This window comes from Peromyscus eremicus, chromosome X (assembly GCF_949786415.1).
Source record: "Peromyscus eremicus chromosome X, PerEre_H2_v1, whole genome shotgun sequence".
NCBI classification, from domain to species: domain Eukaryota; kingdom Metazoa; phylum Chordata; class Mammalia; order Rodentia; family Cricetidae; genus Peromyscus; species Peromyscus eremicus.
In genome coordinates this window covers 25,348,774-25,369,105 of record NC_081439.1, presented here as the reverse complement: position 1 = coordinate 25,369,105, position 20,332 = coordinate 25,348,774, and the positions used below count along the sequence as shown (strand labels likewise).

Below are 20,332 nucleotides of genomic sequence, written 5' to 3'. Positions count from 1 at the left end.
TCTTTCTCTATTTCTGTATACCTTTCATTACTTCTTACTCTGTGGCTGGCTGTGTAGTTGGGTGGCTGGACCCTAGCATCATCCTTCTTCTTTTCTCATTCCTTCTCTTCTTGTTCTCTTGCTCCTTGATCCTTCTTCCCAGATCCCTCCTCCTATTTATTCTCTCCGCCTGCCAACCCTGCCTATCCTTTCTCCTGCCTTGCTATTGACTGTTCAGCTCTTTATTAGACCATCAGGTATTTTAGACAGGCAAAGTAACACAGATTCACAGAGTTAAATAAATGCAACATAAAAAAATGCAACACATCTTTACATCATTAAGCAAATGTAACACATCTTAAAATAATATTCTACAGCATGTATGTTTGTTTGTTTTGTTCTAGTCAGGTGTGGTAGTTTGAATGTAGTTTGCCCCCATAGTCTCACAGGGAGTGGCACTATCAGGAGGTATGGCATTGTTGAAGGGGGTATGGCCTTGTTGGAGGAAATGTGTCACTGTGGGGGTGGGCTTTATGCTCAGGATACCGCCCAGTGTCTCAGTCGACTTCCTGTTGCCTGCAAGATGTAGGACTCTCAGTTCCAGCACCACATCTGACTGCACATTGCCATGCTCCCCACCATGATGATAATGGACTGAAGTTCTGAAACTGTAAGCAGGCCGCACCAACTAAATGTTTCCTTTGTAAGAGTTGCCATGGGTCATGTGTCTCTTCATAGCAATAAAAACCCTAACTAAGACAGAAGTTGGTACCAGGTATTTAGCTAGGAACTCCACTTTGGCCCCACCTCTCTCTTTCCAGACCCCACCATAAGAAAGTGTGCCAAACTGTAGCTCCTCCCCTGGAGCTACTCAAGACCTTGCCTACAGGATATTTAAACCTCCTGTTGAAGAACAGCCACATGGTTTTTTCTGGTCTCCTCTCCTGGTCTCATCTCTGGGGGTGGGAAAATTACCCGGGAACATTTTCCCTGGGGTACAGAAACCTTTCACCAGGAACCGGGATATTGTTGTGATAGGCCTGACCATGTATTTGTTTGGAATAATATGGACTTTGGTACTGTGGATTAGGAAAGCAGTTGAACATTTTAAGTGCTGCTTAATGGGCCATACTAGTAAGAGCCTGGAAGACAGATAAACTGTGGGATGCTTACTCAAGTGGTTTCAAAGGAGGAGAATATTAATATGTGGCCTAGAGATCATTTTTGTGATATTTTGGTGGAGAATATAGCTGCCTTTTGCCCTTGTCCAAAGATTCTGCCTGAGGTTAAAGTGAAGAATTTTGGATTAATTCTGTTGGCAGAGAAAATCTCAAAACAGCCTAGTATAAACTTTGTTGTGTGTTCATGCTTATAAAGATTTATAATGAAAAGGAGCAAGTTGAGCAGGGTAAATTACAAAATGTAAATTTTGAGGAGGAAAAGAGCACCAAGAGGTGGAATAGAGCTAAGTCCTGTGTTCAAGGAGATAAACGGATTAAGAAATGGAATAAAGGGAGTGGTGACCTTAGGTCAAGATCCCAGCCAGCTAAGTTTCCAACTTGTGAAAAGGAACTAAAGCTTAGAGTCAGGTATGGTAGTGCACGCCTTTAATCCCAGCACTCAGGAGGCAGAGGCTGGCAGATCTCTGAGACTGAGGCCAGCCTGGTCTACAGATCCAGTTTCAGGACAGCCAAGCTTAGGCAGTGAAGGACAGAAAGCAGCAAAATTTGGCAGCTTCAGCCACCTGGTTCTGGCTTTAGAGTTAAGGAGAGAAGAAATGAGTTATGGAATTTGCCTCCCTGCCTAAAGAAAGCCGCTGAGGCCAGGCATGTGTCAGGCATGTCCCTGAATAGAGGCCTAGTAGAGAGGCCATTGTGTGAAGCTGTGAAGTTGAAGTCTGAATTGCCTTGGAGAACCCAAGATGTGGGGTACCTGCCAAGGAGAGCTGCTAGCAGGGAGTGGAACCAGCCCAAGAGAAAGAAGTGTATTGCAGTCAACAAAGCTGAACAGAGCTGGAGGTGTGGAGAGGGTTTTGACATCAGACATGGAGATGCAGAGTTTGGAGTTTGCCCGGTTGTTTTTTCGGTCTTGCTTTGGTCCAGTATTTCCTTGCTATTCTCCCCTCCCTGCATTTGGAATGATAATGTATATCCTGTGCCATTACATGTTGGAAGTATGTGATCTGCTTTTTGATTTTGATTTTTCAGGTGATTACAGTTAAGCGATTGCATGACTCTCAGAAGAGACTTTGGACTTTGGACATTAAAACATTGTTGAGAATGTGATAGACTATGGGGACCTTGGAAGTTGGACTAAATGCATTTCTTATTATGATATTGTTACAAGCTTGTGGGGGCCAGGGAGTGGAATGTGATAGTTTGAATGTAATTGGCCCCCATAATCTCACATTTATTAGGAGGTGTGGCTTTGTTGGAGTGGGTATGGCCTTGTTGGAAGAAGTATGTCACTGTGGGGGCAGGCTTTGAGGTTTCCTATGCTCAGGATACCGACCAGTGTCTCAGTTGACTTCCTGTTGCCTTTAAGATGTAGGATTCTCAGCTACCTCTCCAGTATCATGTCTGCCTGCACACTGCCATGCTCCCCACCATGATGATAATGGATTGAACCTCTGAAACTATATGAGCAAGCCTTTTGTTGTTTGTTTTTGGCTTTTTTGGGGGGCCCACCACCCTGTTCCCAAATAAATTATTCATGGAGGCTTATTCTCACTTATGAATGCCCAGCCTTAGCTTGGCTTAGTTTCTAGCCTGCATTTCTTAACTTAAATTAACCCATCTATCTTTTGCTTCTAGGCTTTTCCCATTCTCTTACTTCTGTAAATCTTACTCTTATTCCGTAGCTTTCTGTGTAGCTGGGTAGCTGGTCCCTGGAGTCCTCCTCCTTCTCTGGCTACTCCTTTCTCCCAGATTTCTCTGTCTATATATTCTCTCTGCCTGCCAGCCCCACCTCCCCTTTCTCCTGCCTTGCTATTGGCTGTTCAGCTCTTTATTAGACCATCAGGTGTTTTAGACAGGCAAAGTAACACAGCTTCAGAGTTAAACAAATGCAACATAAACACAAGTAACACACCTTAAAATAATATTCTACAACATAAGCCACCCTAATTAAATGCTTTCTTTGTAAGAGTTGCTGTGGTCACAGTGTATCTTTACAACGATAAAAACTCTGAGACATTGGTTTGTTTGTTTTGTTTGCTTGTTTGTTTTTTAAAGGGAAAGAAAGAAGGCATGGATTTGGATGGGTGGGGAGGTGGGGAGGATTTGGGAGATGAGAGAGTCAAAACTGTGATTAAAATGTATTGTATGAAAAAATCCATTTTCAACAACAAAAACCAAATGATGCTCTACAATTATTTTAAAAAACATTATTATTGGGTATTTTTTTGTTTGTTTTTCCAGACAGGGTTTCTCTGGAACTCGCTCTGTAGATCCGCCTGCCTCTGCCTCCCCCATGCTAGGATTAAAGGTGTGAGCCACCACTGCCCGGCCTTAAAAAACATTATTATTTTTATTTTATGTGTGTGAGTGTTTGGCCTGCCTGTATGTATGTATGCCATGTTCATGCAGTGCCCAAGGAGATAAGAAGAGGGAGTCAGGTTTCTTAGAACTGTGGTTATAGATGGTTGTAGGGTACCATGGCCTTGTGAATGGTGGGAACTGAACCCAAGTCCTCTGCAAGAGCAGCGACTGCTCTTAACCACTGACCCATCTGTCTATCTTCTGTTATACCATCTTTACAATGTGCATAACTTAACATACTGGCACACACATCTGGTTCTCTTTGAACTCTTGTCTTTCTGGTGTGGGCTACTTCTATTAACTTCACGACAAAGAAGGAGAACAAGAAACTAGATGATGACCTAAATGATGTTTCTAAAATTTTTAGAATGGTTAGTAGCATCAGTAGCCTCTTCATTTGATATCAGTAGCACGTTTCTTTTCTCCCATTTGTGACAATCAAAAATGAATTCATGCACTGCCAATGTTCTACAGAGGACAAAATCACACTGATTGAAAATGCCTGACTTGCCAGGTGGTGCATGCCTTTAATCCCAGCACTCAGGAGGCAGAGGCAGGTGGATCTCTGTGAATTTGAGGCCAGCCTGGTCTGAATAGTAAGTTCCAGGCGAGCTAGAGCTACATAGTGAGATCCTATCTCAAAAGGAGAAGAAAGAGAAAATGGCAAAGTCAAAATAGAATATTCTGCAGAACGGACAGAAATGTCTTGGTTCCCCATGTGTCTTAATTTAAAGAGAATAAAATCATTGCAGTTGTGACAATGAAACAGAACAGGTTCAAATTTTAAAGGGGTGTCAGTCCTCTCTACCTCTTGCTTTGTTGTGGGTAAATGAAGCCTCCATATCCACATGAGCTTTTACAACTTCAGTGACTTTAAAAGTATCTTATGCAGGGAGTGGTGGTACAAACCTTTAATCCCAGCACTCAGGAGGAAGAGGCAGTTGTATCTCTGTGAGTTCTATATAGCAAGTTCCAGGACAGCTAGGGCTATGTAGGGAGACCCTGTCTCAAAAGAAACAACAACAACAAAAAATAGCATTCTACATGAGTCAGAAGAACAACAGACATTCTTCCATTTTGTGCCATCTCATATTCTACTTACTTCTGAGCAGGAGATCAATAGTTATATACTCAGAAACTGCTAGAGTATAAAAAAAAAAAATGGTGTGATCAATGTAGCTTTCCTGACTCAGGATATTGGTTGCCCCTTTGAAAGCTTCCAGCAACAATAATCTAAAACTTTTCTTGATGTTCTCTAAACTCTGAACATTTGGAAATAATTTGTGATGTGCCACCATTGAAATTCTTTTATTTGTCCTCGTTACCACAGTGACTAAGAAGTTATTGAAACTGTCAAAATGAGCAGTTCGTGAAGCAAGTTAAAGAGAGAAGAATCCCCTGGAAAATTGCTAGTTAAAATTTGTACATCGATCTGGATCAGGTGGTGCAGGCCTGGTATCTTAGCTACTCAGGAAGATCAAAGGTTAAGGACTGCCTGGCTACAGAGCAAGTTCAAAGTCAGCCTGGGCAACTTAATGAGCCCTCTTTCAAAATAAGAAGCAAAAAGAGTATCGGGTATGTAAGTGGCAGAGCATTTGCCTAGCATGTATGACTTCCTGGACTTGATCCCAGCACTGCAAAATAGATAGACAGACACACAGACAGACAGATTATCAAGAGGAGGTGAGATGACAAGCAGGTAAAGGTAACTGCTGCCAAGTCTAACGACCTAAGTTTGATCCCCGGAGCCTGTTCATAGTGGAACAAGACAACTGACTTCTAAAAGTTGTCCTTTGACCTCCATATGCATCCCATGGCATGTACACATATACACATATGCACAAATTAGGTAAATAAATGTAACAAATAGAATAATTATAATTGAAATGAACACAAGATCTGTGCAAAGTTTTGAAAACTGCAAAAGGTATATTGAGAAGCAAGATCCCTGGTATCTAACTCTGCTTCCCTTGTATTTTATTGAGATCTTTATCATGCTGCTTAATAATGAGTTTGTTTTTAACATGTTCACCTCACATTATTGGCAGTACATCCCGTTTGACATTTGTACTTTTGTCTTTTTATTTGTGTGAAAGAACCTATAAAAGTCTATGTTATAAATGGTTCCATTTTGGACTGCTGTAGACAGGTCTTTCTTTGGACTGCCAGCTTCCAAATAATGATATGGAGACTTCTTATTAATTATGAAAGCTTGGCCTTAGCTTAGGCTTGTTCCCAAGTAGCTCTTAGAACTTAAATTAACCCATTTGTATTAATCTACTTCCTGGCACATGGCTCATTAACTCTCCTTAGTACAGTACATCTGACTTCCTCCTCGTCTCTATTTCTAATCTGTCATGCCTCAGATTCTTCCCAGAGTTCCTATCTCTGCCCAGAAGTCCCACCTATCCTATCCTACCTATCTATTGACTGTTCAGCTATTTATTAAATCAATCAGATTTAGGCAGGTGAGGTAAAACAGAGACAAATCTTCACAGATTGTGATCAAATATCCCAAAACAGATTGTTGTTTCTCTTTTGCTGTAGAAAACACTTTTTTAGATAATTATTGGGATAGAGAGACAAATTAAAACTGTACTTGTAAACTTAAAAAAAGGATTCATTTTTGTTTTATGTGTATGAGTACATACCTGTCTATATTTATGTGTATGCAGTGTCTGAGAAGGCAAGGAGAGGGCACTGGAACTCCTGAAACTTCAGTTAAAGACAGTTGTGAGCTGCCATGTGGTTGCTGGGAACTGAACCTGGGTGCTGAGGAGATCCACCTACCTCTGCCTCCCAGTTCTGGGATTAAAGGCATTCACCACCACACCCAACTGCAGCCAGTGTTCTTAATTGATGAGCCATCTCTCCAGCCCCAACTTTAAACTTTTAGAAAATAAAAATCAGATCAGTAGGGACTGGAGAAATACCTCATCAGTTAATAACATTGGCTCCTCTTCCAAAGGATCTCTGTGTCACATGTAACTCCAGTTCCAGGAGATCAGCCACCTTCTTCTGGCCTCTACAGGCACTGCATACACATGGTACACAAACATACATTCAGGCAAAACACCCATATATATAAAATAAAAATTATATAAAATTTGAAAAACTAAAACAGAATGTAATCAGTATGTCTTAGGTCATATAGCTAGAATAATACTCCAAGAATACCGATAATCTTATATTTTTGCAATCATTGTGAACTGAGAAAGATTAAAAATAAATGAGTCTATTAACCAATTCAAGAATTAGAAAAATAAGAAAAAACATATGATGGCCATAGAAATGAGGGCTTAACAAATTATAAACTGCTAATAAATCAGAATTCAAAATGGAATAGAAAACTAGATCAATAATCTTGTTCTTTTTAAAATTACAATGTTAATAGGTCTCTGTCAAGTTCAATGGAAAAATGAGAGAAATTGATACACACACTAAAAAGCATAAACAGTACATATTACCTAGGTCTGGCAGTGCTGATCTGTAATTCCAGCTACTTAGGAGGCTGAAGCAGGAGGAATGAAAGTTCAAGGACTGAGTGGTTTACATAATGAGTTCAAGGCCAGCCTGGACAAGTTAGTGAGACCCTGTCTCAAATAAAAATAAATTTTAAAAAAAGAAAAAAGAGAGACCATACACTTTTAATACTAGTACCAGGAGGTAAAGGCAGGTGGATTTCTGTGAGTTCAAGACCCTCCTTGGTCTACATAGTGAGTTCCAGGCCAGCCAGAGCTATATAGTGAGACCCTGTTCCAATAAATAAAAATAAAATTTGAAAAAAAAGAGGAGATAGAATAGAGCTCAGTGGCAGAAACACAGAAAGAGTTAGAGTCTTTCTTATCATTTTCAAGATGATGTTGTAAGAGCAAGGGGGGCAAGTATTACAAGCCTTGGTACTTGAGAATATGATATCCTTTCTACAAAGAAAAGAAGCTCAAAACAAAACAAAATAAACCCTATTGGGGAGAGGGACCACAGAGGTAGCTTAGCAGTTAACAGTGCTTGCAGTTCTTGCAGAGGATCAGAGTTAGGTTCCAGTACCTAGATCTGGTTGCTTAAAACTGCCGGAACTCCAGCTCCAAGGGAGCTCTAATTTGTTCTCATTGGGTACTTACTCTCAAGTGCATACACCAGATGCATGCATGAAACATCATTATAAATAAAATAAATAGTTTTAAAAGTACTCTAGGACAAACTATTAATGCTAAAATTAAAGCTGAAATCACAATTTGTTTAAGAGTTTAAATAATGTGCCAGGTGTGGTGGCACCTTTAATCCCAGCACTCGGGAGTCAGACGTAGGTGGATGTCTGTGAGTTCAAGACCAGCTTGGTTTACATAGTGAGTTTCAAGACAGCTAGAGCTATGTAGAGAGACCCTGTCTCAAAAAAAAAAAAAACAAACCAAAAACCAAAAAACAAAAAACAAGAAAAAAACCCCCAAAAAACAAAAGACTCTCATTTAGCTGGATGTGATAGCACACACCTTTATGCCTTTAATCCCAGCACTCAGGAGGCAGAGGCAGGCGATTTCTGTTAGTTTGAGGCCAGCCTGGTCTACAGAGCAAGTTGCAGGACAGCCAGGGCTTCATAGTGAGACCCTGTCTCAAAAAAAAAAACCCAAAAAAACAAAAAAGTTTAAATAATGCAAACAAATTTATTAATGCAGCAGCCGATTCAACCCTATCATCATAAGGGGCATATAGATAATGAAAAGGCAGCTGATTAAAATGTAATGTACATTAAAATGTAATGTACATTACTGGCCAGAGGGCTCAGTAGGTTAAGGTGCCTGCTGTGCAAGGCTGAGGACCTGAATTTGGTCCTTGGATGGAAAAAACTGGATACTGAAAGTTTTTCTATGATCTCTACACAGGAGATGTGCTCCCTCCAACCCCCCCACCCCCACCCCCGCCTACACACACACACACACACACACACACACACACACACACACACTAATAAATAAAAAAGTAAAAATAAAACAAAACAACAAACAAACCACCTTGGGGGCAGTAAGATGGCTCTCAGCAGGTAAAGGCACTTGCTAAGCAAGCCTGAAGACCTGAGTTTGATACCCAGAATCCATGTAAAGGTGGAAGGAGAGATCTGACTCCACACAGTTATGCTCTGACCGTCACATGTGCAGCATGGCACTGTACATGTGTGCCTCCACACACACTACACACACATACGCACAATAATAATAAATAAGTACAGTGATTTTGGAGGCTGAATAGATTACTTGGTGGGTTAGAGCACTTACTATCTGAGCATGAGGACATAGGTTTAAATCCCCAGGATCTATTGATATAAAAAGCCTGGCCTGGTTGTACACTCAAACCTATGTCCCCAACACTGTGGTGGGGCAAAGACAGGAAGATCATTGGGGTTTCCTGACTAGCAGCCTATCTCCTGGGCCAGAGAGAGCCCCTGTCTCAAGTGGTAAGACAGAGAGTGATAGAGAAAGACACCCTACATTCTTCCCTGGAGTTCATGAAACCACACACATGCACCCACTCACACATGTGAACCCACGTATACATGTACATACATCACAGACATACAAAAAATAAAGAATAATGTTCTTTGGTATTTAGAGGTAAAAAGTTATTCCATGAAGCATCATTTTTAATGCAACTCTCCAGATTCTGTGGAATAGCAGCATTCCTTTAAAGATAGAAGACAAGGTCCATGGTCAAGGTCCAACATCATACCACATTGTTCTGATTGTGCTACTATAATGAGTCAAAACAGCATTTCATAAGAACATACAAGAAGACCCACAGCTGTCAGCTATAGTGATGCATGCTTGTAATTGTAGCACTTGGAAGTTGGAAGCCGGACAATCAAGAGTTCAAAGTCATACTTGGTGATTCAGTGAGTTTGAGGACAACCTGGGTTACATGACATCCTGTCAAAAAAGAAAAGGTTCAAAGCTAAGTCACATGTGTGCCACTTATTAAAATATGTCAGCATTAAACGTTCATAGGTGTTTTTAAAATCTTAAAATCTTTCTTTCTTTTTGCTGGGCAGCAGTGGCACATGCCTTTAATCCCAGCACTCAGGAGGCAGAGGCAGGAGGATCTCTGTTGAGTTGGAGGCCAGCCTGGTCTACAGAGTGAGATCCAGGACAGACACCAAAACTACACAGAGAAACCCTGTCTTGAAAAACCAAAAAAAAAAAAATCTATTCTTTTGCTTCTCCATATTTTCTTCTTTTTATTATTTTATGTGTATAAGTGTTTTGCCTGCATGTATGTCTGTACACCATGTGTGTGCAATGCAGTGCCCTTGGGTATATATGTACATGAGACAAAAAGATCACTGAGAAGCAATCAGAGAAGACATTTTTTTCCCCTTTGGAGACTCAGTATTTTAGTGTTACTTTCACTGCAATCCTAGTCACATCCATGTAAGTAAGAGCATATAGGAATGTATTACTTTTATGAAATACAAAACTAAAAGCAAATTGAATCAGATATCTGTGTGTCTAACACGCCTTTGTGCCCTGATTGAAGTCTTCGTTAAATCTCTATCTCTGTGTATATTGACTTTTTCTTCTCAAGATAACTTCATTTATTTTTTTCAGGGTGGGAGTAGTTAGGTCAGCTCTTTCCTTAGGGACATTTCCATTGCATGTAACGTGACATTGCTAGAATGGCTGGGCTGGCCGCCTCTTCCTTTGGGACAGCTTTTCCTCTGTCAGTGTCCTTGGTTCCAAGGTGGAGTAGATGGTAAGAGCCATACTCGGTGGGTTGAGCTAACAGAGAGGGGCCATCTCCAGCAAAATCCCACCCTTACTGTGTCTCTCAAAGTGCTACATCATAGCTTCCACTTTGATGCTTTAAAACCAAATGTGCTAGTTGACATCAGAGCCATGCAATCTCATCTCCCATTCATGACTTTCCAGGAAGGAAGTGCCATAAGGGAAGAGAGGAAAGCCCAGCATAGACCCCAGGGGACTTCTACAGGCCTTGTTGGTGGGGTGCCACCCGGGGAGAGCTTCTCATCCCTGTAACTCAATCCTCAGAGTATCTCAGGGCTTGCTTGTAATTTCAGTTTGGACCCATTAGGTCTAGAGCTTGTTCCAATAGGACTTGACTTGTTAGGACACACTGGCTCAGTAGGATGGTGAGGTTCAAGGTAGGTCAGGGTAGCTGGGAAAGGGACAGCCATTCCGCTCATTCCATTGCAGCCAGCGACTTTAACACCCAGTCCTCAGGTACCTCATATGTGAGATGATTGTAACCACTGTGAGGATTTGAGAAATAATCCAGCAAGCCTAGTTCACAGTAAGCAGCTCTTAGTCACTGTTAAATAGTTGCACTGAACAATGTAGTCACTGGCACTATGTGGCAACTTAAACTAAATTAAATTACAGTTTCCTAGCGGTTCTAGCCCCCTTTTAAGAGGCTAACATTCACTTGTACTTAGTGGCACCAGGACAGACTGTTGTTAGCGGGGGCATCATCATCATCATCTAGTGATCATCACATTGGGCATCAATTCCTCATATCATTAATGTTGAGCTTTAGACAAGAGCCAGACCTTAGGGTTCAACACAACCGTCTCCTTGTCAGAGACTGTTTTACCAACCAACATTCTAAGAAGTATACCCTTTTCTCACCAGAGATGAAAATGAGTTATATTTGTTTCCCAAATATGATAGCCTATCTGTGAATCAGATAGAATAGCCTGACAGGGCACAAATTTTATGCCAAAGAAAATCTCCAGGGAGGACTCAGTGCTGTCCACCATGAGCTTAACCAGGCAACTACAGGAGGCGTGGGGGGAGAATTCTGATTATGTCAGCAGAGGAAACATTCTTCTGAGGTAGGGCTTGGGGGAAAAAAAACCAACTGACTTGTTTCCCAGATGGATTTTGGTAAATAACTGACAGGAGATGGTCTGCTTCTATGGAAGTATTAACCCAACTGATGAGTGTTAATTATTAAACCTTTTAGATGGTGGCTCGCTGAGTTCTCTGATACCCTAATCCGGGTCACAGAATAGTTAAAGCAGCTTTAAGTGGAGAGTGGATTTTTTTTCCCCTCAGTTTGACTTCTGTTTTCAACTCTGCAAGAATGCTGTGGCCACTCTTTTTCCTGGTGACCGCTATTCATGCTGAACTCTGTCATCCAGGTACGTAGTCTTGAAACTTAAAAAATAAATTATCAGTTTCCTAAATGCTTGTGGAGTCATCGAGTGAAAAACAACCAAAAACAACAACAACAAAAAGATTTTTTTTCTAAGTCTGCAGACCTGTGGATTGAAAGTTGAACCTATGAATCTTAGGAATTGAAAGAAACATGTAAATGATTTAATATGATTTTCATTAGAGTTGCAGGGGTACTGGGGCAGATCAATTGTAGTTCTTTGTTATGTTCATCTGGGTATTAAAATTAGGATTTATCAGGCTGTTTTCTCAGTTTATCCTAATTACTGCTCTTTATTGTCCACCCCCCCCTCCTCTGGCAGATGCAGAAAATGCCTTTAAAGTAAGACTTAGCATCAGAAGCGCTCTTGGAGATAAAGCAGTAAGTGGAACACCTGCTGGTTCATTTCAGATTCTGTTTTTCTAATAGTGTCAGGCTTTCTCAAATAAATGGCTTCTCTGCATAGTGACCTTATCTTGAGTCTTCAAGTCCGATCTTTTCCCAAAGCTAGATTATAATAAAATGGGACTCACTGATGGAACGGGTTTGCTTATAGTGCTTGATCAGTAGTGAGTGATTGAAAATAGGTGGGAAAAATTGTGTTGCATAAAACAGTTTTGAAAACTTGAACCTCTCAATCCGGTAACATGGAGCAAAGGGGTCTGTCTGGTCTGATGAAGGTGTGTATGTCCAGGTTGAGTCTGCTCTTCACTGTTGTAGGTGTTTAAATGTTATCAGCCTGTTTTCTAGTCATCAAAAAGAAAGACTGGTGCTACCAACATCAAAATATTCCACAGTACAAAATTTTCCAGTTCTATGCAAAGCTTCCATTCTTCCCAGCTGTGAAGGTGACAGTATGGAAATTGTGCTTATAAAATCATAGAAGTTAAAAATCCTCACAGAGCTTTATGGGGGTAGAAGAATAATGAAGGACATTGAATTATGAAGATGGTATTGTCTAATTCTAGTGCCAGTTTCCCAATGTGGTCTACATTTTATTTTAAACTCGTAGGTGATATTAATGCATCATACTACAAACAAAACCCAGATTGCTAAAGGAATTCAGAGGTATTCTATTTGCTGACCAATCAGTTGCCTTATTTTTCATTATTCATCTGATAAGTAACAGTTGTTATGATAACAAACATTTACTAAGACATTGTTTGACTTTCTAGTGGGGACTCTTCTAAGTGCTTGACTCCTACCAGCATATAGAGCCCTTACCCTCTTCAGTACAGGTATGCTCATTCTCATGGGATGAGTGAGAAAACACAGGCCCAAAGACATATGTGACCCTTTGGTAATCTCAAGCCAGTAAATGGGAGGGGTGAGATTCAAATCCAGGCAGTTTAGTTTGACTGCAGAGACTCCGCTCCCTACCAGTGTATAAGATTTCTTATCCCAGGATCCTTAGAGTTGGCTGGGTGCTGGGGATGCAATGGCAGCTAACACTGGGCTTCTCTGTGCCCTGCGGAGCTTGTAATAGTGAGAGAATAACTTGTCCATTAAATTCTCAGTAAGCCAAATGCAATGTGTTGTCTTGAGAAGTAGTACAGGAAGAAGAGATATACAGGGGCTCTGGCCTTAGCAGGGACCTCAGTACCAGATACTTCTGCAATGTCTAAAGTAACCATGAACAGACATGAGGGGAGAGAAGGAATGGCAGAGGGCCACCACGTATGAACATAGCAATTATCACAAGAAGGAGCACAGTGAGCATGAAGGATGAGAGGCCGATGTCTGGAACTGAAGCTGTGAGGAAGAACACGGTGTTTAAGGACCTTGAGAAAAAGGGACTGTGTGGGAAATAGGTGCTATGGCCACGGGAGTGGGGGAGGGTCGGGGGTGGGTGGGTGGGTGGGGGATGGGGGGTTGTTTTAAGACAGAGGAACCGTTTAAAGCATCAAATGCTGTTGAGAGGCCTAGCTCATTGTGTGAAGCGATATGAAGGTCGATGAGGAATTTAGAGAGAGCTGTTTTTGTAAAGTGCTGGAACTGAAAGTCAGGTATTGGAGGGGTTAAAATAAGTAGGGTACTTTGGGGATGAACATGTAGAAAAGTATAGGTAACTTCTCTACGAACTTTTGCTAGGGCAGGAAGCTGGGGTTGTACTTCAGTTGGTAGAGTGCTTGCCTAGCATGTGTGAGGCCCCGGGTTCCATCTCTAACTCCCCATACACCAGGCCTGGTAGCACTCAGGAGGTAGAGGCAGAAGGATCAGAAGTTCAGGGTCATTCTTGATTACACAGTGAGCTTGGGATACATGAGAGCCTTTGTCAAAAGAAAGAGAAATTCTGGCTGCGAAAGGTTGGAGAGAGCCAGCAGTCGGAAGATGAAGCAGAGCCATAGGTTTTCACCGTTGCTTTAGTGGGAACAAGTTGAGCATGAGTAAGGGCAGTGGACAGGCCCCAGCTGGACTTGAGTACACAGAAGAAGCTGATATTGTTTCAAGCCTGAGAAGCCCGAGAAGGGAGGGGGAGAGAAGCATTCCTAGCTTCCCTAGCTGTGGGGATTAGCCATTATCAGGAGAGAAATGTCTGGCACTTGAGAGGAAGTGGCTGGGATGTGTGGTGGGGGTGGAAGTTTTGTTTGTTTGTTTGAGGAAGAGGAGGGAGTTTAAATTGACAAGCTGAGACATTATCTCTAAATTTCAAAACCAGGCGTTGGAGATTTAGCTCAGCGGTAGAGTGCTTGGCCAAGCAAGTGAAAGGCCCCAGGTTCAGTCTTCAGCTCTCAGGCTTGCAGGGACTATAAAACCCAAGGCATCCAGGGAGATCCAAGGTAGCAGAGAAAGTGTTTGATTTGGGGGAGGGGTGTAGGGGGTTTGAGGCAATCTTGGGACAGACAATTGTCTTGAGTCAAAGAACTTAAGGGGAACTCTAAGAGGTGAGCAGCTAATTTGAGGGTAGAACATCGTGAATTTGTAATTAAACAACAAGCCTTGTTTTGTGACTTTCTTGTTACTTTCAGTCATTCCACTAAAATGTGAGGTTTCAGTGTCCCTTAGATGTAGGCAGAAAGTAGAGTGAGCCAGGGGACTTATGGCCTTGGTATAACTGTTACTGAGAGGAGGCAGCAAGGAGCCTGAGATGACATGCAGCTAAGATGCACACGTGGTGTGTGAAGTCACAAGTGGACTCTAACGATACATCAGTTTCATATACTTTGGTGTCCATGTGCCAAGTGTCTGGACAACAGGCACAGGAAGTGCCACGAGCCTTCTTGTCCATGTCTCTTTCGAGTGCTCTTTTGGTCTCTGGGCATTAAGACGGGACTGGAACTCTTAGTTACTCTTTCCTTCTCCTTTCTTCAGTTGTACGTTTTTTTTTCTGATTACTATCATGTGTTGCTTGCCTTGCCGGGAAACCGTCTCTGAAACACTTTGAAAGGTGTAGTAGAAATGCAATATGAGGGCGACACAGGCTTTTAGCCTTTTCCTCCACTCGGGTTGGTTCTGTGGGTTTAATACCCAATACAAAGTAACGCTAGTTAGTCCCTTCCTGATCTCAGTAGCTGGGAGCTTATTCCGTGACCTTAACTATGCTCCTGCTGACAGAGCTCATGCTCACTTTGTAGGAGACACTAAGGAATCCTCTCCAAGATCCAAAATGTAATTTAAAGCCATGCTCTGGCAAGTTCTGGCTAGCATCTTCATCTTTGTTTGGTACATAGGCATTCTCATTTATAGGTGAGCAGGCTCCTTCCCCATCCCCACATTCTCACAACAAGGCTTCCTATGTATGGTGTATAAATGCATACACATTTGTAATCAAATGCATACACATTTGTAATCTTGTATATAAAATTATATACACATGTAATGTGTATGTATACTTATTTTTTAAAAATCAAGATTTAATTTTCTTTATCTGTGTTTCTCTGTGTCTGTCTGTCTGTCTGTCTCTGTGTGTGTGTGTGTGTGTGTGTGTGTGTGTGTGTGTGTGTGTGTGTGTGTTTGTGTATGGGTGTCCATGGAGATCAGAAGAGGGTGTCAGATCCCCCAGAGCTGGAATTACAGGTGATTATGAATCAGCTGATATGGGTGCTGGGAACTGAACTCAGGTCCTCTGGAATAACAGTATGTACTCTTACCTGCTGAACCATCACCTCTCTAGCCTTATGTGTATAATTTTTATTTGAGTAGGTCTCAATATGTAGTTTGGGAACTCTTTATGTAGACCAGGCTGCCCTTGAGCTTACAGCGATTCTCCTAGCTCTCCCTCCTGGGTCCTAAGGTCCTTGTGAGCCTGTGCCACTGCTCTGCAAGGGGACAGGCTTTCTGTTGTTGCTGTTTTGTTTTTGTGAGCCAGGGATCAAATCCAGGACCTCATGAATGCAAGGCAAGCATTCTACCAACCAAGCTATTTCCCTAGCCCGGAGTAATGTCTGTCTGCTATTTTAAGTGGACCAGTTTTTAATTTATATTTTGTGCTCAATTATTTTATTAGCATATATCATTAAAAAGTAAGATCTATTGCCGGGTGGTGGTAGCGCACACCTTTGATCTCAGCACCCAGGAGGCAGAGGCAGGTGAATCTGTGAGTTTGAGGCCAGCCTGGTCTACAGAGTGAGTTCCAGGACAGCCAGGGCTGTTACACAGAGAAACCCTGCCTCAAAAAACCAAAAAGAAAAAAACAGAAGATCTATGCCCTGAAATAGTTAATACTTTATAAACTTTCAGAGTATAATATAAAAGAAAAAGTTAATATGAAGTAGGGAAAAATGAGGCTACTTGGGGAATTGGAAGGAAGAAGGGGTAGATTTAATTAAAACACATCACACTCTTACACAAACTTCTCAGATAATATTTCTTCAAGTTCACTTTAAAATATTGAAGGAGGGGCCAGTAAGATGGCTCAGTTGGTAAAGGCACTTGCCATCAACCAAAAAACCAGAATTTAATCCTCAGAACCCACCCACATGGTGGAAGGAAAGAACTGATGCCCAAATTATCCCAAATTACCCCAAATGATCTGACTATGTGTGCATGTGCACAAAAACACATCTGAAGTAAATAAGCACAAATGTAATACAAATATTTTTAAAAGATTGAAGGAAGGTAGCTGGGCAGGATGATATGCATCTGTAGTTCCAGCACTTAGGAGGTTGGGGTGGGTAGGTTGCTTAAGTCTAGGAGTTCAAAACCAGCCTGGGCAATATAGTGAGACCCTATTTCAGAAAAAGGAAAACCAGACTGAAAGACTATTTCAGGTAATGTCTGAGGCTGACATTCAAATGCAACACTTAGTGTTTGCACGTGACATAAGAAAAGACTAAGCTTTCTTCTTGATGGCATTTTATTGCAGCGATGTTAGACAGGGCTGAAAGGAAGGGGTAAAGTAGAAGCGAATGAAGAAAGTTTCAATACTACTGTTTAACTTAGGGGGCTAGGGAGATGGCTCAGTGAGTAAAGAACCTACCGTTCAACCATGAAGACCTGAGATCAGATCCCCAGCAGCCCCACAAAAAAGCTTAGTGCTGTGGTAGATGGCTATAACTTAGGGCTGGGGCTGGGGACAAAGACAGGAGGCCCTTGGGGCTTTCTTGCCAGGCAGTAGACAAAGTGGAAAGCTCCAGGTTCAGAGGGAGAGACCATGTCTCAAAGTAAGGTGGAGCCAGGTGTGGAGGCATATACCTTTAGTTCCAGCACCTGGGAGGCAAAGGTAGGCACATTTCTGAGTTGGAGACCAGCCTGGTCTCCACGTCTAGTTCCAGGCCAGCCAGGGCTACATATCGAGACTTTGTCTAAAAACAAACAAAAAATGTGGAGAGCAATAAAGGAAGACGCTCAACACCTACAACCTCTGGCCTTATTTGCATGTATGGGCAAGTGTACCTGCATACATGTGTACACAAACACAAACATACATACACATACACCACACATGCACCCACACAAATAAAATTAAATTAAAAATTTAAAAAGAATACAAGGTATACAGACATTATGAAGGCATTTAGGAAAAAAGAATATATCTTTCTTGTCTAGAGAAGGTAAACCGGGGGATACATTGTCTGCTGTTGTTTAGGGTCATCTAGTTTTACCTACAGTCCCTTCTTTACCATCATAAGAGGGCAAGATCAGTACTGATAAAAGAGTTCTTCCATCTCAGTATGAACCCAAATCCTAACAATGTTCTCATGATATACCAGGATGAGTTGTAGAAATATCAAGTTTGTCGATAGATTAGTGGCATTGTAGGGTCAAGAAAAGAGCACAAGGGAAAACACACCAAACTTGGAATTGTAGAATGTCCAAGAATGTGAGTTGCCATGATCTCCAGTGCATGAGAAATATATGGAGGGGGGAGAGAAAGAAAACAAGAAGGAGGGTGATGTGACACACCACCAAATGGGCAGTTTGTTCTCCACCCTATTCACGTACACTTTTCCCCCCTTTTTCTTTCAGTATGTCTGGGACACAGATGAAGAATATCTCTTCAGAGCAATGGTGGCATTCTCCATGAGAAAAGTTCCCAACAGAGAAACAACAGAGTAAGCCAACAGCAGCATGACATCTGAAGTTTGAGATAATGCATTATTTCAAATTTCCACCTTGAAAATAACTTAGTAACCCCCAGATTTAAGGGACCAGTATTTCTTTTATTTCTTCATTATCTATCTATCTATCGATCTATCTATCTATCTATCTATCTACCTATCTATCTATCTATCTATTTTTTTTTGTGTGTGTGTGCATCATGGCATGCAAGTGGAAGCCAGAGGACATCTTGTGGGAGTGGATTCTCTCCTTCTACTGTGTGGGTTCAGAACCTCAGGTTTGGCGGCAAGCGTCTTTAACCCACTGAACCATTTCTCCAGCCCTTGCTTTGCTTCAAGACTTTTCATGTAATCTTGCTTGGCCTGGAACTTGCTGTGGAGCCTGGGCCGGTATGGAACTTGTGGCAATCCTTCTTCCTCAGCCATCCAAGTATTGGGGTAAGAGGCATGAGATGCCACACCCAGCCTGGGACTTGCATTTTTATGGAACATTTAAAAGAACTTTTTGCAATGGAGCACAGCTTGTAGTTTATGTCACATTCCCTTTGTTCAACAGGTGATCTGACTATCAATGACCATGACCAAAATTCTAGTTGTATGTCTTTATGGCATAAGCTTTTTTTTTTTTTTTTGGTTTTTCGAGACAGGGTTTCTCTGTGTAGCTTTGCGCCTTTCCTGGGACTCACTTGGTAGCCCAGGCTGGCCTCGAACTCACAGAGATCCGCCTGGCTCTGCCTCCCGAGTGCTGGGATTAAAGGCGTGCGCCACCACCGCCCGGCTGGCATAAGCTTTATACATTTCTAGTGTACACATATAATTTTTCTTGCAGAGAGCTAGGTAATATCAAAGAAAACTATTCTCCTTTAAAAAGTAATCTAAACATGGATAGACTATCCCCACATTGGTATATATCAGAATATCTTGTTAATTTTCTTCAAAATACTTAGTATAAACTATTAATAGAGTTTTTTTTTTTGAGACAGTGTCTCATGATATAGCCCTGGCTGTCCTATGTCCGTGTAGCTATGTAGGTAGACCAAGCTAGCCTGGAACTCACAGAGATCTATCTGTCTGCCCTGGCTCTCTGGGACTAAAGGTGCTTACCACCCTGCCTGGGCAGTTTTCATAGTTTTACACTTGTTTCCCTGTTCTTCTGGAGGAACTGTTTCTCTTTATAGTGCTTCTTCCCTTTTCTCTTTGGGATTAGGTTACCACTCCCAGTGGCTCTCTGCTCCCTGCCTCAGTTGTCTCCAGCTGAGAGGCGAAGTGACTGGTGAGCTGGATGGAGTATCTGAGCATGGGCTCTCATTGCTCTGGGAGCAAGCTCGCCCTGTCTGCTTCCACCGGGCTTCCCTGGTGCAGCTTCCTAGTAGAACTGTCAGGCTGTGTCTGCTGTGTGCAATGAAGGAGCATTTAGATTGGAAGGCACATTTTAGAGCCTGCTAAGTAGCTTATGTATTGCCCAAGCATGTGATTTCACCTGTTGCAGTTCAGCACTACCAAAGACAGTTATGGTTAGCTTATTTCATTTCAGGATTTTTGTTGTTGTTATTTTTAGACAGGGTCTCATATGGTTCAGGCTGGCCTTGAATTCATTATGTAACTGAAGATGGTCTTGAACTCCTGATCCTTCTCTCCCAGTCTCCTGAGTACTGGAATTACAGGCATGCACCATCCCCTTCTGACTTTATTTCAGAACTTTTTAAGATTAGGAAGAAGATTTGTCTGGGGATTAAATAGCCTCCAACTAGTCCTTTTATCCTCATCCCTCAACTGCTTCACTAAAGATTACAACTTCTGCAGTAAATCAGAACCTGGAGAAGAGGATTCCTATCAATTGACTTCTCTCAGGTTTCCAATATCTGATGTGAGTATAAAAAAAGAAAAGAAAGCTGAGCATAATGACACACACCTTTAATCCCAGTATTCCAAAGGCAGAGGCAGACGGTCTCTGTGAGTTTGAGGCCAGCCTGGTCTATATAAGGAGTTCCAGGTCAACCAGGACTACATAGTGAAACCCTGTCTCAGTGTGTACATGTGTGTGGAATCTGGGGTCAGGTATCTTCCTCTCTTGACACAGGACCTCTCACTGAGCCTGGAGCCCAAGGATTGGCTAGACTGGCCAGCATGCTCCAAGATCCACTTGTGTCT

General features: G+C 41.9%; 1 protein-coding gene across 2 annotated transcripts in view; it reads left to right on the top strand.

Moving 5' to 3' along the window:
• Window positions 1-11,609: 11,609 nt before the first annotated feature.
• Cltrn (collectrin, amino acid transport regulator) overlaps window positions 11,610-20,332 on the top strand; it is a 28,406-nt gene continuing 19,683 nt past the window's right edge. The window contains exons 1-3 of one of the 2 annotated variants that reach the window (XM_059251362.1): window positions 11,610-11,667; window positions 12,004-12,062; window positions 18,090-18,175. In XM_059251362.1, the coding sequence (XP_059107345.1) occupies window positions 11,610-11,667; window positions 12,004-12,062; window positions 18,090-18,175 (203 nt within the window). Of the gene's footprint in view, window positions 11,668-12,003; window positions 12,063-18,089; window positions 18,176-20,332 lie in introns of those variants that run through there. The other variant, XM_059251363.1, reaches the window with a different exon arrangement.